The sequence below is a fragment of the Rhinolophus sinicus genome, chromosome 10 (assembly GCF_057876585.1).
Source record: "Rhinolophus sinicus isolate RSI-liver-muscle chromosome 10, RSI-T2T, whole genome shotgun sequence".
NCBI classification, from domain to species: Eukaryota; Metazoa; Chordata; class Mammalia; order Chiroptera; family Rhinolophidae; genus Rhinolophus; species Rhinolophus sinicus.
Window position 1 is genome coordinate 2,612,654 of NC_142510.1, and position 17,379 is coordinate 2,630,032.

The window sequence follows — 17,379 nt, forward strand, 5'->3', positions numbered from 1 at the left end:
CTCACTAATAATAAAAGAAATGCAAATGAAAACAATGCACTACCATGTATTTGCCTATCAGATAGGCAGTGATTAAAAAGAATTGTAATACTCGGTTTTGGCAGGAATGTGGGGAAATAAACAATGCTGGGAGAAGCATAAAGTGGTTCAAGTTTCCTGGCACAACATGTACCAAAAACCTTTAAAACATGGCACCCTTTTGAATCAACAATTCTGCCTTTAGGAATTTATCCTAAGGAAATATCAGACCCTTGTGTAAAGATGAATGATCAAAGATGTTTGTCCAAACTTATTTATAACAAAGACTGGATTCAAATTAAACATCATGAACAAACAACTGATTAAATAAATTACGATGAAACTGTAAAATAGAATACAATGTAGCCATTAAAAATAGTGGCATGGATCTCTACTTTTAAGTGTAAATGATTCATGATATATTGTCAAATAATTAGAAGCAGATTTCAGAAGAGTTTGTATGATATGATTTCCCTTTTAATGGGGAAAAATTTATGTGTGTGCATGTTCTCAAAGGGAAATATCTGAAAGGATCTACAACCAAATATTAATGACTGTGAGAACTGATGTGATTTTTATTAAATATATCTTCCAAATACGATGTGAAATGTTACAATAAATACGCAGTCCTTTAAAAATCAGGGAAGGAGAAAACTTATTTCCATTTTAGAAAATGAAACAAAACTGAAAAATTCATGCACACTTAAAAGGCAAAATGAAATTTTGTGTAATTTGGGGCCATCTTCCCAGTGTAGAATAACACATGCAATTGTTGCTTTCCATCTTTAAATTTAAAAAATAAAGAAAAGCAGTTTTTAACCAATCCAGAGTTGGGATATTAATGGTGACCATATGACCCGTGGTCTAAATCAGGTAATGACAGATAAACACTGAAATCATCAGAGTGGAATAGACTTCAATGGCTGATTAACTTCTAAATTCAATTTTTAATTGGTTTCCCTTTTTAGCCTCCTTAAATCTAATTGGCAGTTTGACATCACACAGATTCCTAGGGATTGGCTATGGTCAAAATGGGAGGTGACCTATCACAAACCCTCACAAGACATTTTTTTTTCAGCCTATACCAGGCCCACTTAACACAACTGCTGATAAATACTTCTGGAGAGAAGGAAACAAAATCTGAGATGTACTAGAATTGATCCACAGATAAGAGTTGAGATGGAAAGACTAGGAAAAGCAGGGTTAGAAGAATTTTTGTGCCCACAGTGTTGAATAAATATATCTTAATGAACTGGATTTTGATATTATATTGAGAGAAATTACCATGTCAAATAAACAAATGGAAAAAGGGTGAACTATATAACAAATAGTGTTGGGATACATGACTAACCACTTGGGGAAGGGATAGTTAGATCATAACCTCAAACCTTAAATCAAAACAGATGATATATGAATCAAGTACTTAAAATATACACTTCATAAAATAAATAAATACATGAAACTGAAAAAGTGCTAAAGAAAATTTCAGTCAATATTTAGACATGACCTCAAAATTATAATTATATAGTAAAAATGACAGGCTTAAGTATATAAATATATACTTAAAATATGTAAATATATTTATATTTTCATTCATATTTAATATATCTGTTGTCAAAAACGTGAATTGTGAAAATATTTGTAATGTCACCAAAGACTGGTATAACTTTAAAACGCATTTTTAAAAAATAAATCAATACGAAATGTTGAAGACTCCAATAAAAAAGTGGAGCAAGGTTATAACTGTGTATAGTTCACGAAAGTGGAAATATGATGGCCACTAAACATGAAACAAGAATTTTCAACCTCACCAGTAACCAAAGGAAAGAACATTAAAGCTACATTGATATGTCATTTTGGACCTATAATATTGACAGAAATAGATACCCACTTTCTGAACAAAAAATTGTCAATACACACCCAAAAATCTTTAAATTATGCACCTACATGCCAATTGATCCAGAAATTTCACTTGGGAGAATTTATCCTCAAGAAAGCGTGAGCAAGGATTTATATACAGATATTCATCACAGCACTGTTTAAATAATGGGGGGGGGGGGGACTGTCCAAAAGAGAGATTGACTAAGAAATATACTTATTGACCAGAATAAGAAGTCCCTGAAAATTAAATTATAAAAGAATATATATATTGACATGGAAATTTTTTCATTATGCATTGAGGGGTTAAAAAAGAACACGTTACAGGGCGGTCGAATGGCTCAGGTGGTTAGAGCGCGAGCTCTCAACAACAAGGTTGCCGGTTCAATTCCCACATGGGATGGTGGGCTGCGCCCCCTGCGACTAAAGATTGAAAACGGCAACTGGACTTGGAGCTGAGCTGCGCCCTCCACAACTAGATTGAAGGACAATGACTTGGAGCTGATGGGCCCTAGAGAAACACACTGTCCCTCAATATTCCCCCAATTAAAAAAACAAGCAAACAAACAAATAAACCCTGTCTATGCTATCTATGCCAGAACCAAGGGTTTAAAAAAAAAAGAGCACATTACAAAAAATGTCTACTTAGATACCATTTTGTGTATTTATATACACACACTATATATACATGTATATTTATACACACTGTGTATATATTATATATAAAACATACAACTGTTAAGAGCATGGCATTATAGAATAGTTTTTCCTTTATAATTTGTGTGCATATATATCGTTTAATTTTCTGGGTTCAGCTTATGTTACATTTGTCATAAATAAAGACCAGCAGATTAGTAAGTGTAAGATAACATTTCAGGCATACAAAGGAGAGAAACTGAGAGAGAGAGAGAGAGAGAGAGAGAGAGAGAGAGAGAGAGAGAGAGAGAGAGAGAGAGAACATATAGGCGTTGCCATTTAAATTGGACACCAAAGGGAGCGAGGGCTTTCCCTGGTTGTGAAGCAACTGACACTTGCCCTTGGTACGGAGGTGTTACACTTTGTACACTTTGAGTAGGTGAAGAAAGTTTGGGAGAAGAGGAGAGAAGGCTGTGTTACAACCTGGAGAAGGCTGACTGATGGCACTGGGGCTAGGGAGTGGTGCCTGGGAAGAGGAAGTCAAATCAGGCAAAAGGAATGGAGACTCCACTCACTTCCTCATTCAGCCTCAATTCAGAAAGTCTCTCCACCACCTCCGGTTCTTCAAACTCTTCCTAAATCTTCCCCTCAACCCCCCTCCCCCCCACTTCAGTAAAGTGTGCCAACATCTACAAGCTGTCAAAGCCAGAACTGGTGGCCTTTACCCTCCCCCTTCCCTTACCACCAACATCCAGTCAATCACAATCAATTCTGCAGCCAAACTGCCACTCAAATCCATCCACATCTTCCCATCCCCTCTGCCTTGCCCTTGTCCAGTCCATCTCGTTTTGACCATAAAAACAGTCCCCAAGCTTTCTCTCTGACTGCTATACGGCTGCCTGAGCAAATATTGCAAACACAAATCTACCAGGTGGCTCGCCTGTGTAAACCCATGACAATGGCTTCCCAGGCCCTTTGGATAAAGTTCAACTCCTTCACAGAGTTACAAGGCTCTTTTGACCTCATCTTGTCTCTTACAGCTTGGCCTCTCCCCACTCAAGCCATGTCCAACCATATTCAACTTCCTCAGTTCCCAGAATGCACAGCGCTCTCACTCAGAACGACTCTTCCATCTCCATCTGGCCAACTCCTCTTTGTTCATATCCCAGCTTACGTGCTCCAGAAAGCCTCCCCTCACCTCCCAGATTGGGACACATGCCTGTGTTATCTATCCAGTGTGCTCTATTTCCCCGAGTGTAACGTATGTCATACATGACTTAATTTTGTCTTACTCTCTCAAATGGAATCACCGTGAGGACAGTGATTGTGTGTCTCCTGTTGATTGCAGCATCCCCACTGGATAGCAAAATGGTGGGTACGTGGCAGATATGTACAAACAAATATGTACTGAATCGAAATGAATTCACTTGTCTCCTTTATTTACATTTTCCGTTTTGCTTTCTTTACCCCTTGAGTTACAGTTGCCAACACTATGTAGCCCCTTTGGTAACAAGCAAAAGAAAAGAGCCAACTAACTCCTGCAGTAGAATTGGTGGGAGGCGGGGAGCTGGATTTGGGGGAGTGTGTGTGTGTATGTATCTGACAGCCAGAGAGGTAATGAAGTTGAGACAGGCTGAAGGTCCCTTTATAGCTTGTAAAGCCAGCAACTTCATCTAAGAATCATGGACTTGCACTGGGATTGAGTATTATAATAATAAAAGGCTGTGGAATTTTAATGGCATAGATGAAAAAATGAAATAAAAACACATCATTCCTTCCAATCAAGGTTGACATGACAACCAAGTAGAACAATGATCTCTTTTTAAAGGGCCAACCATTTAAATTTCACAGCAAGTATTTTTCAAGGCACATTATTAAAATATCCTCCCCCACGAGGCAGATACCATGCCTTGGAGTTCAGGGTCTCTCCTCTATATGTGGCTCACAAAGGATGAGCCACCCCCGGGGTCCAGTTCTCAGGGCGAAGAGAGCAATCTCTAGGCAGTTTTCTCCCTTTCTCTAGAAAGGTAATTATTTAGACAGTCTAGAAAGGGCAACATATTTCCACTGACTTCCCTGTCTCTTGCTGCGGTCTGCCAAATCCCACTGCAGTTTCCGGTCGAAACCATCAGGGCGAACTTACCCTCTGCTACAGATTATCTCTAGGGCTTCCAGGTTCCCATGGTAAGCTGCCAGGAGCGTGGGAGTCATGCCATCTTCATCGGAAAGGTTCAGGTCTCTCTTGGTAGCTTCCTTCAGAAGTTCTAGGTAGCTATCGCTAGCAGCTTGGTGGTAGCGAGTGGACATTTTTTCTGCTTACCACTGCTTGGCCAGATACCACTCTCGAGGCAGAGCAGGATGTCACCGGAGCAGCCTTCCTACAGAGCTGGTTAATCAGTGACAAGAAGAGTGTCACCCAGGGCAAAGCTCATTCCAGCCTCCCTCCGTGGAAGGCAGCCAGAAAAATTTACAGTGCTGAACTTGGATCTTTTCTTTCCAGGATGGCCATGACATTGAATATGGAGGATTGCTATGTTCATCTTGAGTGTCTTGAGGCACATTTAATTTTTTTAACCCCCATTAACAAGTCTGGAATATTAGTAATATTAGTTATCTCAGAATGTAGAAAATAATTTCCAAAAAATTCAGAACTTGTCTAGTTCCCTGGGGAGGTCTATTTTTAAGACAGTTTGATTGAGATATCATTTATATGTTACGAAATTCACCATGTAAAGTACATAATTCAATGATCATGAGTAAATTTACAGAGTTGCGTAATCAACACTATAATCCAATTTTAGGATACATCTATCACCCCAAAAATATCCCTCATGCTCATTTGTAGTCAATCCCCATTCCTTTTCCCAGCTCAGGAAAATGCTAATCTGCTTTCTCTCTCCACAGTCATGCTTTTCGTGGGCATTTCATATAAATGGAATCATACAATATATAAAATCTTTTGTGTCTAGAGTTTTTTTCAGCTTCACGTAATTTTTGGAGGTTTACCCACGTTATAGTATGTAACAGTACTTTGTATGTATTGCTCAGTAATACTCTGTTAAACGAACACATTTATTCATTCAGCAGTTGATGGACACTGGGACTGTTTCCACTTTTTGGTTTTATGAATAATGCTGCTATGAACAGTCACACACAAGTCTTTGTGTGGACATGTATTTTCATGTCCAAAGACTGGAATTGCTGAGTTGTAGGGCAATTCACATTTAATTTTTTAAGAAATTGCCAAACTGTCTTCCAAAGTGACTGAACCATTTTACGTTCTCACCAGCAATGTGTGAGGGTTCAAAGTTCTCCAAATCCCTGCAGCTCTATTGCATCTCTTTTTGTTGATGGCCATCCTGGTAGGTGTGAGACAGTATCACTGTGGTTTACATTTGCATTTCCCTAATGACTAATGATGTTGAGTACATTTTCAAGTGCTTACTAGCCATTCTTACATCTTATATTTAAATTCTTTGCCATTTTTCATTGGGTTGTGTGTCTTCTTACTATTGAGTTGCAAAAGTTCTTTGCATATTCTGGATACAATCCTTTCTCACATATATTGAGAACTGAATGAAAATGGAAACATAAAATATCAAAATTTATAGGATGCAGTGAAAACAGAGTTTAGGGGGAAATTTTGCAGTTTGGTCATGCCTGTATTAGAAAAGAAGAAGGATCTCAAATCAGTAACTTAAGCTTCTGCCTTACAGAAAGGAGGAAAGCATAGAAAATAATGTAAATAAAGAGCACAATATATAAGCCAAAAACACGCTCCAAATCTATCTGTCATAAAGAAAATGTAAATGGACCAAATTTACCAGTTGGAAGACTCAACTGTATCTTATTTACAATACACACATCTAAAATATAAAATTGTACAAAGATTGAAAGCAAAAAAAACTGGAAGTTATATCAAGCAAATACTAATGAAACATTGGTATATCAGACAAATACAGTTTAAACCAAAAAAAAAAAAAAAAATTAGTAGGGCTAAAGGAGATAATACATAAAGATGAAAAGAACAACTCATCAATAAAATAGGATAATCATAATAAAAAATATGGATGTACTTAATAACATAGCCTCAAAATAGAGAAAATAAAAACGAACAGAGTTTAAAGAGTCAGAGCAAATCCACAAGCTTAGTGGGAGATTTTTTTTTCACAAATGATAACATTTTACCATTGAAAAAAAAAAAAAGCATCCCAAATATAGGATTTCGTAAACACTGGTAGGTGAACACGTGTGGCTTTAAATACAAAGTAAAGAGGCAACATCTATAAGCATTTTCCTTTAAGAGAAATCGTTACGTTGTCCTACAGAGGTGGTCCTACCAGGGCACAAATGTGGATCCATCTCCCAAGAAGGTGCTAGGTGTGCCCCTTGAACTCACGATGCCCATTTAACAATTTCAAAATGATGGCAAGGAGTGGCACTGAACAAATTACTAAAACCCCTTCTGAACTTCCTACTTTCACTCGATAAGAAAGTCTCCATATCACACTTTGACAGCTTGAACTGAAGTCTGTGTTCTGATCCTTTTACTTCCACAAGGACCTGTGGGAACACTATTTGCAAATGTATCCATCCTTCCTGGGCTCACTCCACAGTATTTTCATAGACCTGTATACATTAGATCACACCATTCTCTTGCATTTTCGTTTAAAATAACATTGGCTACTGTGTATCATGTGTACAGCAAATCCAGCTGCTTTCTGGCTTCCTTACTCTTTTTGCTGTCATTCTTTCAATACCTTTCGTCCACTTTCGAGAAACTATTAAGTGATCTCACCAGACACATTTTAACGCTGTTTCCTTGCCCGCTACTCTCCGACTCCTCAATGGCAAATGTTTCCTAACCAAGTACAGGTGATACGATGCTGACACAAAGTCACAATCTAACCTTCAAGTTCAGGTTCATCTTGGCTTGTTGACACGCCTCTGAGTAAGACAATCGGGGTAAAACCATTTTCTTATGAAAATGTTTCTGTATGATCAGCCTGGCTGACTATTTAGGCACTTAGAAAAACAAGTGCCTTAGAAAAACCTGAGTCCCACCTTTCTTATTAGAAATGCCTCTTACCCAGGTGGTCACTAACTGACTCTGAAGGGAATGACCACAACCCAGCCCTTGCCCCTGTGAGGACTGACAGGTCCTGCCCTGTAGAACGCCATGGACCTGGGAACCGAGCAGCGGTGCCGAGGGGAGCCACCAAATCACAGCGATGCTAAGCCCCAGGCTGGGGAGGTGTGGGGTACAGAAGAAACCCTCCCTCTCCATCAGAAGGCATCTGAGGGCCCAGCTTTCTCAGTCACCACCACCTGGTGACACTGGAAGATTTACCTCCACAGATTTTCAATTTACTCAAACCCCGTGGGGTTGGGGTCAACAGCATGTTAACTCAGTTTGGGGAAAAACATATCTAGCTCTTGAAAGCCTAAGGACATTAATCATTTACATAGAAAAAAGTATTAAGTACACGCCATACTTTCATACCTGGCCTTTTACCTAAGCAAGGACTAATTAGCTTTAAGAGCACTTCCTGCAGCGTGTTTCCACTTCTTAAACGTTAACAAGGCGTAAGCTGCATAACAGAAGTTGTACATATCATAGACTACACAAACAGTCGCTGCAAATTTCCTGTGTGATGACATGGAAACCATATGAAAAGCACAAAGGAAGCACCGTTAAAACAAGGATCTGGGCTGGTGGGGGGCTAGTGGGTATGAATGCAGGACTGGGAAGGTTCACGCCAAACCTGATCTCAGTAGGAGCTGACAGACTCGTTTCATAGAAATAAAACTACCCTCTGGCTACAAAATGACCCTCAGTCTCACTCTGGCCACCTGCCTTACAAATGGATGCCAACGGTCATCAGAAGAACTCTGCAGGCAGGGGCGGCTCGGTTTCACTCCTATTACTTTTTCAGAGTTAGGAGCAGAACACTAATTTCCAGTGATGCTGATCGCATGCCCAGAGAACACGCTGCTTAGAACACTCTTGTTCCTCAGGCCTGGAAAAAGCAGCTTTCAACACCCCCCTTATGATACCTTTGGAGGATGGTGACAAAGGCAGTAATAAAACAGAATCAAATTTCATTTTCGGGGCGGCCACTTAGCTCAGTTGGGTAGAGTGCGGTGCTCTTAACAACAAGGTTGCCGGTTCGATCCCCACATGGGCCACTGTGAGCTGCACCCTCCACAACTAGATTGAAACAACTACTTGACTTAGAGCTGACGGGTCCTGGAAAAACGCACTTAAAATAAAAAGTTAAAAACAAAATTCCATTCTCAATGGAACTTGAGAAAGCCATGTTCTTATCTGAAACAACTTGGAGGAAACTTGGTGCTGCTTCGTAATCTGTGCTGAGCAAACGGTCTGGGCAGGTGATTGGAAGGCCGGCCTCCAGCACAAAACGGGAGGTAATCCCATGACACGTGCATCTGGCTCTAGACCATAGTGGGAGATCTTTCTACACCCTCTAATGTGATACATCAATCAGACCAGAGATTAGCAAAATATAAAAGATTTGAATGCAATGAACAAGCTTGATCAGTCACATATGGAATCCTGCACTCAACAGAAAATGCATGTTCTTTTCAAGCACACGGAGAATATTTATAAAAATTGCCCACCTAGTAAAGCCAGCACAGATCTCAACAAATACGAAATAATTGGTTTCATGCAAACCATGTTCCCTGAAGACGCCACAGTGAGATTAGAACCCATCAACCTTACACAACTGGTCAACCACACACACACACACACACACACACACACACACACACACACAGACACCTTGCGGTATATTTTTACGTAGTATTCATCATCAAATACATACCATTTCACATTGTGTCTCTTCTCTCCTTAATCCACCATAAATATTTTCCTGGATTGTTACAAAATCTTTAATATGCTTGATAATAGTCCATTGAATTGAGGAAGCTCTATTTTCAAAATCTGTAACTGTTTGTTCCTCATCTCTTTTTTTCCCCAACTCTTTATCCCAAGATAAATTATTCGCCTACTCAGAAAAAGTGCAAAGATTTAATCTGCAGTTTCGCACAACAGCAATTAGCCCCAAGTGTCAATGTTTGTTCCTTTTTCTGGTTTCTGTGAGGCTATCAGTAGAAGCTGTAGAAGCAGCCTGCAGGCAACATTGTTTAGCTGCAAAAGAAATTTCCTTTTAGCCCAGAGAGAGTGAAACATCCCAACACAGCGGTGGGCACTTTGAGAATGAGGTAATGTGGTTCCTCAATTCATACTTGCATGAGCCACTTTAATCTAAGCTCAATTGCATTCATGGGCTCAGTCTGAAGTGGAATATCGTATATAACCCAAGAGGGGGCTTCTCCAAGATGGACTTGTAGGAGAATGCTAGGTGCCAGTTAAACAGGGTCTGGTACCAGGTGGAGGTGATGGTGGTGATGATAATGTGAGAAGGATGAGGATGAGGATGGAAACGAGAGAGAATGAGGACAGAGCGATGACAGAGGGAAGGAAAGAGGGTTGGAGATGGAGGAAGTTTCTTGATCTAGGAGTGCTTACAACTTAGACTTACATTCTCTGGGAGAATGGTAAAACACCTGAGCTTTTTTTAAAAAAAATGGTTAAAGATCCCTGCACCCTATGGCATTTCCTTGGGAAAACTTCTTCCTTGAAAGAAGAATGGGTGGGGAGGGGAAGGGGAAGCAGGAGCAATTTCTCCTGACCTTGACTCCTTACCCCACTGCTTCAAGAGGAGGTGGAGGCAGAGGGCTGAACTTGGAGCTGGAAGACCCGGAGTCCGTACGATCTGGGGCGAGTTACTCCAGCTCTCTGAGTCTCCATTTCTTTGTGGAGAAAACTGGGGGACGTTGCTCATAATCATCCCTGCCACCTAAGCTCACAGCAGAAAAGATGAAATGAGATTAAAACTCCTTATGAACTAGAACGTACAGTTTTTACAAACTGGGAAAAGTAGTGGGATTGGGGCTTAGTTCACACAGACAGAAAGAGCGATGGCTCAGCAATTGGTCTGCTTTCTTATTCCCCAAAGTCGAAAGGAAGGAAAATTGGTGGAAGATGGTGAAGGGAGAGATTAATGAAAATAAGTAACACATTTGCGTGTAATGTAGACACTCCTTGTGAAGCGTCTGGATAATTGGGGGGCAGTTGTGGCTTTTGACGGAATGTTTTGACTGTACGGGTCTTGTGGAAATAAGTATTTGAATCCATTCCAACAGGGTGCTGCTGGACTCTCGGAAGGACAGAGAATATGTGCCATACACATTAGGGGACAGATTTTGAGGAACAGACCTAAGTGGCAATGACCCTCCAGGACTGTTTTATTACCTGGCAAGTCAAGGTCATCACCAACCTTCCTGTTGGACCAACCCTGTCCCCCACACCTCCCTACAACCCTGAGACATCACTGTAACTTTAGAGAAACATCCGGCCGGTGACTTCTGTGTTCCTCTGGCTGCCACTTAGGTTCAGAGCAGTAGGCTTTATTTCCTCCTTTTCCCCCTAAAACTCTAGAAACTCAGCTTATTACCTGGTACCTCAAGCGTGCAGCTATTTCACTTTGAGAGGTCCTTCTGCCCAGATACCACTTTTTTTTTTTTTTTGCCAATGACCCAGGGAAAAGCAGAGTTCACCATTCTCCAGGGGTAGCATTTGTACAAATTCCCACCGATGGGTCTCCTCCTCACAGAGCAAGGGCATTTTCAACTCTCCACTGTTGTGTTTATAATTTTTCGGCCTCTCTTGCTTTAAGAGCGGTTACCTGACAGCTGGGTGGTCTAACCAGGTGTGTCACCTACCGTGGAGACCCATCCTGGCCAAGAAGCAGCACTTGGATGAACAGTCTACCCAGCACTCTGCCTTGCCTGCAAAACAGAGTCCTCTGTGTTCCTTTGATCAGGGAGCGGAAAATGGACAAAGATCCTTGCATTCTACCCCAAGAGAAACCAATGCCAGCAAAGTGGAAACCAAACTTCTCCTGTGTTGTTCCGGAAAACCGTTTGCTGCTAATTGGGAAAGAAATCCAACAGCTTGTGCGGCCCAGAAACACATATTTTTATTAATGAGATTGCCCCCTGCACCTCAAGAGATCTGGCTTTCAAAGCCGGGTTGTATTTGTTCCCCAAAGCTATTCATGTCCAATTACAGAGGAAATTCACTTGCATGGTAGGAGCACATTTTTATGTAATAAGGAAAAAGAAAAGATCCAAGCTGAACGTTTGCTTTTAACAAGATTACTTCATCTAATGAGAACCTTATTATGAATTTTCATGAAAATAAAAGCCAGAGCAGAAAGTAAAGAAAATGAAAGGGGATTGCAAAAGTCCTGTTGTCACATGGAAAACTTACAGGAATCAGACAAGGCATCAACACAATACTGTGTTAAATGTGGGTTCATGAAAAAACGTATCTGTTGAGGTAAAGACATTTTCAAATGCATTATTCAGAAAACGTCACTTAGACGTGTTTTTTTTTCTTCTTTAGCATAGTAATAAAACTCTACAACCTATTTGATGTGGATTTTTCCTATTCAAAAGAGATTTCAACTTCTCATTTAAACCCATATATCACTCTTAGAATCAGGAGGAACTTTCCTTCCCACTTCGAAGGCCATTGGTGTTGTTTTCCTTAGAAACATTAAATACAAATAGGAAGCAATCAAAGGAACCATTGTCTGCCCTTTTGTTTTTCCTTCTCCAAATGAAAACATTTATGAAAATAGTTAGGTGGGTAGGTTGACTACTGAAATTGTAATGTCCCTGAAGTATTGATTGGGCTTAATTTATTCACATAAGTTTCAAGCCATTCAAAGCCCTATTTTTTTCTGCCAGAACCGCAGACAGAGCTGTTATTGTGCCATCTGGTTTGCATGAGGAATCTCTTGGCATCTCTCAGCTGCACATTTTATAAATGCTAAATCCCAGATGGCGTTACATTGTAACAGTGGAGGGTTGTATAAAGGTTTTCAAAAACAAATTCTTTAAAATGTTAATACTGGATAGTCTAAGCAGGGGCTATGAATTTAAATTTTACACTTGAATCAACGAGCTTTGTGAGCTGGACAAATTTCCTTTTTTCTTATGCCTTTTCCTCTTCCTAATTAATTATCGGTTCTGCGAATTGAAGACTTCAGCCAATACACAGTAATCGTATGACCTCAATTGTCACCCAAAGCCTAAGTTCTACAAAAACTGTAGGAACAATGATCGCTGGAGAAACCTCTCCTCGCTGCCATTTTGTTTCAACGTGGCAGAATTCACCTCAAGGGAGGCACCTTACAGCACCCATGAGCAGGTCATCAAACACCATCAAAACCATTCAAGCCGACAGTAGCAGGACTGGGAAGACAGGCAAATGGAAAAGCCAAGCACTGTGCTGAAATAAAGCCGGAGGACAGCCATGGCCAAGAACACAGGCTCTTACGTACGAGACTCACAGACATTCACCCTGAGATTGGGTCCCGCCATTAACCTGGGCAAATGACTTCTCTCTGGGCCTCAGTTTCCTCATCAGTAAAATGAAGCAAACATTTTTCCAGTGATTACTCACAGGGGTGTAACAAGTAATCCCTGCTTAAAATTTGTTAAAACCTTGAAAGTGTGGTGTGTAGTCAGTACTCAGTAAATGGAAATTAGGAGCAAGAGTCTATGGCAATAGAGGGGGGAGTAGAAGGGAAGGAGAGACTGGTAGTCAGGAGCCTCTCCCCACTTACATCATCATTCATGTATAATCACTACATTTTCTTAAACCTTCTCTTTTTCTGCACTTTTCTTCTCAGTAACAACAATTGGAACCTGTTTTGTTGTTGTTGTTTGTTTGTTTTGTTTTGTTTGGTCCTGTCCCTTATCATGGTACAGTAAAGAGAGAATATGTTTTACAGTCACACAGGATTGCATTTCATTCTGGGAATTTGCATTCATTTCCTAGAGCTGCCATGTCAAAGTACCTCAAAACTGGGCCGGGGTGGGGGGGCTTAAACAACAGAACTTTCTTTTCTCACAGCTCTGGAGGCTGGAAGTCCAAGATCAAAGTGTCAGCAGGGTTGGTTTCTTCTGAGGACCATAAAGGAAGGGTCTGTTTCCAGGCCTTTGTCCTTGGCTTGTATGTAGACGGCCGTCTTCTCCCTGTGTCTTCATGTGGTTTTTCCTCTGCACATGTCTGTGTCCTAATTTCCTCTTCTTATAAGGACATCAGTCATATTGGATTAGAGCCCATTCTGGGGACCTTATTGTAACTAATCACCTCCACAAAGGTCATATCTACAAATACAGTCACATCCTGAGGTCCTGAGGATTAGGGGTTCACCATGAATGGGGGAAGGGGAACACATGCCGCCCACACAGCTTTCTACTTAGTAGCTATCAGTGTGGGGGGGGATTTGCTTCGAGGAGTCTTCATTCCCTTTTCTTAGTCCTACCTCGAAAGCTTGTCCAGCACAGGGCCTGTACACCGTGGTCCTTAATAAAACTCTTCTTTCCTCCTTCCTACAGACCCAGGAAATCACATGTTTTTTTAGAACTGCCGACTCCTTCCCAGTACTCCGTGTGAAATGAAAATGATAAAGGCGTAGATTACACACCTGCAGGGGGACCCAGAGAGGACAGGGTAGATTACAGGGGTGCTGAGAAGGGGGATTTAACAGAACTGGGCTGTTACTTGAATAAGAGACACCCCTTTAGGGGGCTGGGTTCCAACCTGTTACCCTGATCGAGATTCAAGCTCCACAGCGAGAACGTTTGTTTGATTGGCATGTCACGTGCCTACGCCTCACGCACAGTGTGATTACAGGCAACTTGACTAAAAGTCTCACCAAGAGTCTATCTAAAGGGAAAGAGAGTCCCCTGAAGGCACATCGTGGTGCCATTGACAAAAGGACACAGGACAGAAAAGAATACACCTGTGTGTACTTTTGCTACTTATGCTTGTGTGTTACATAAGTAGTCACTTGGTCTCCCCCATCAGAAAGCAAACCCCTGAAGGAAAGCGTCCTTGTCTGCACTCTCACAATGTGCACGCTGCTTCTTTTGAGACGTCGAAGGTTCCTGGTTGCTCAGTAAATGCTCTCATAGGAGATCTGCAGTTTCACAATTAAACACTAGGCTCATTTTGAAACAGGAATTCTAAATAGTTTTAAATAATTGTCACAGACACCTATGGTCACGATCATGCCGGCTCACAAACCCTCCAAACTAAGTGACTTGAAACAATAAGCACTGATTTAGCCCACGAGTTTCCGGTCAACTGGTCAACTCCTCTGCGCTCGGCTGACCTTGGCTGAGCTCACTCAGTCATCGGCAGTCAGTGTGGCTCAGCTGGGGACAGGTTGCTCCAGGAGGCCTTGGCTTTGATGACCTGTCTCTGCTTCTTGTCATCTGTCCCCACCCAGCAGGCTAGCTTGGGCTCGTTCTCATGGTGGGTGTAAATCGTTAAGAGAGTGAGCTTCGGTTTACAAGGTCTCGAGAGCTAGTCTCAGAATGACACAACCACACCGTTCTTTTCACCTTATTCCACTGGCCACAGCCAATCACGGGCAGGCCAGATTCAGGGGGAGAGGAGGGCCCTGGGGAGGAGAGTCTGGGGGAGGGGACGTGGGAACAGGCTGACTGCACAGCACATTGCAAAGATGGGGCGGGGGATGCTGGAAGGTTGGGAGCCTTCAGAACTTTAACATTTAACATATTTTATATTCTATCAACTAAAAGGAATTTGCTGCATCACCAAGGGGACTTTTTCTCTATTTCTGTCTTGACCATTGCACTAGCTGCTAGCTATGGAGTAAACTGTGTTAATATTTGTATGTAAATGAGGTTTTATTTTGGACTTCTGAGCCTTCTCTGTCATTCATTGATCTAAAGCTGCCCTATCATAATATCTATAGGTCGATCAAGCCTTGTATTCCTTTGTCCCAGTTCTTTCTGAATCCATTACCGTCAGGAGGTTCGTTCAACTTGGTGGTCTGTCTTAGAGAACCAAAGGGCAAAATGACATTAACGCTGTACAGTGACATTTTTCAAGGAACACCATACGATGATGTTCAAGAACATTCTCATCACCATAGTCTTCTTCTTCCAAGTTAAATTCACATTTCATATTTGGAAGCTATTTTAAGCTGTATTAGCATATTGGTAGAAGTTTCTATATTTCTTTTTTATCTTATACTCTGAGTTCCAATTAATGCCATCTTGTACTTTTAAAGCTAAGTGAACTTCAAGAGAAGCACGGAGCTTTAAAACACTCCCTGTGCACACACACAAATACACACAGAAAAATCACACACTCTTTCCAACTCCTGGGCCTTTGACTCTGTGGCTTCTATAGAGCATGCATATACAAATCAGGTTCCCCTTTATTGCTGAAAATTATTTGGTTATTTTATCACCAAGACAATTCATCGAAATAGAAGTAAATAAAAAAAAAAAAGGCAGGAGAGTTCCATCTCCCTATTCCTATTTCTAGGGATGATCGATTTACATACATTTATAACCAGTAGAGCAAGAGCACGAACCAGTCAGAACCAACAGCAGTTATCAATGTCCAGCTAGCAGCGCCCAGACTGCCTGACTGCCTGCCCCGTCTCCCCCCCGGGATCACTATTAGCTGTCTGGCCTACCCTCCTAGACTTTTAATGCAAATACACATTTCTAGACCCACACAGGCACAAACATGTATAGATACACGTATTGATTTTTCCATTTTCTCCTTTTTCTAAACCTAACCTAATGGAAACATACTAATTAGACAGCTCTAAAAACTCCAATTTTATGGCGCACATGGTTAATATCAGCATTCATAGATCCAAATGAACCCACACATTCATTTTTTAGTAGCTGAAGAGTATTACACAGATTGTCTAACCATCTCCTGATGACAGTTAGGTTGTCTTCGATTAATGTGTTGCCAATTGTGGAAAATAAAACAGGCTTGGAATTTAAGAACGAGGAGCTGTTGTTGGTAAGAACTGCATTTCAGAAAGGAAGGAGGGCACCTGCTCCAAGGTCAAAACTCTGAGTTGTTGTTACCCATAACCACCTAAAACTCCCTCCGAGAAATGCCTGGTGGTTACAGGTGGGTGAGAAGTGGCCATGCGACACTCAGGACACCAGGGCATCCAAGAAGAGGAGAGGGAACACCTCCAAGTCATAAATTAGCAAACTTAGAGAGGCTCATTGAAAGGAATGTGGAAGATCTACCTCTGAAAGACATCCCACTGTCTGTTGAGGAAAACATTAGGGAGCGAGCTATCATTGCGGTCAAGATTGGCGTTTTTCCCAGGGAGTGATGTGAAACACCATCTCTTTATGGAACAGCCATTCTGCCACATTCTCGAAGCTGGCTGCACCGAACACGCTTGGATCCCGATGCCCTTAGGCAGCGTTGGTTCTCACGGGCCTGGAACCGCTTGTTCACTGACTGGCCATGCACAGCATGGGTACTCACTCATCTCTGGCACCGTCACCGCCTTCACCAGCTCGCCCAGGGGTCCTCCTCTCCATGCCCCCCGCTCAGGGGCTTTGTGCCGCCCCTTAGCCTGACAGAATGAGCCTGAAGCCCCTCAGTTTGGGGCTCTCTTTCCAGGGTAAGCCCTCTCACTCCAGAGAAAAGCTGAGTGAGTCTGAGGGTGGGGCCTGGGAAAAAGGAGCATCTCGCTTCCAATCTCCTCCCTCTGTCTTCTCATGGTAGCCTTAGCCATCGTGCTAGCAAACTGCCTTCACTTTTGTAGGAAAGGTGTCACTCTCTGGAAAATATGCCCAGGAGGCGTAACTCTTGTTATCGTGCTTCTCGGAATCTAAACCCTTTCACCATCTTTACCCCCACAATCTGCTTATCCTGGGTTT

General features: G+C 41.6%; 1 protein-coding gene across 2 annotated transcripts in view; it reads right to left on the reverse strand.

Moving 5' to 3' along the window:
* ANKS4B (ankyrin repeat and sterile alpha motif domain containing 4B) overlaps positions 1-17,379 on the reverse strand; it is a 41,984-nt gene that overhangs the window by 5,645 nt on the left and 18,960 nt on the right. The window contains exon 3 of one of the 2 annotated variants that reach the window (XM_088801192.1): positions 4,676-4,918. In XM_088801192.1, coding sequence (XP_088657318.1) covers positions 4,676-4,839 — 164 coding nt within the window. In that variant the 5' untranslated portion in view covers positions 4,840-4,918. Of the gene's footprint in view, positions 1-4,675; positions 5,099-17,379 lie in introns of those variants that run through there. The other variant, XM_019751635.3, reaches the window with a different exon arrangement.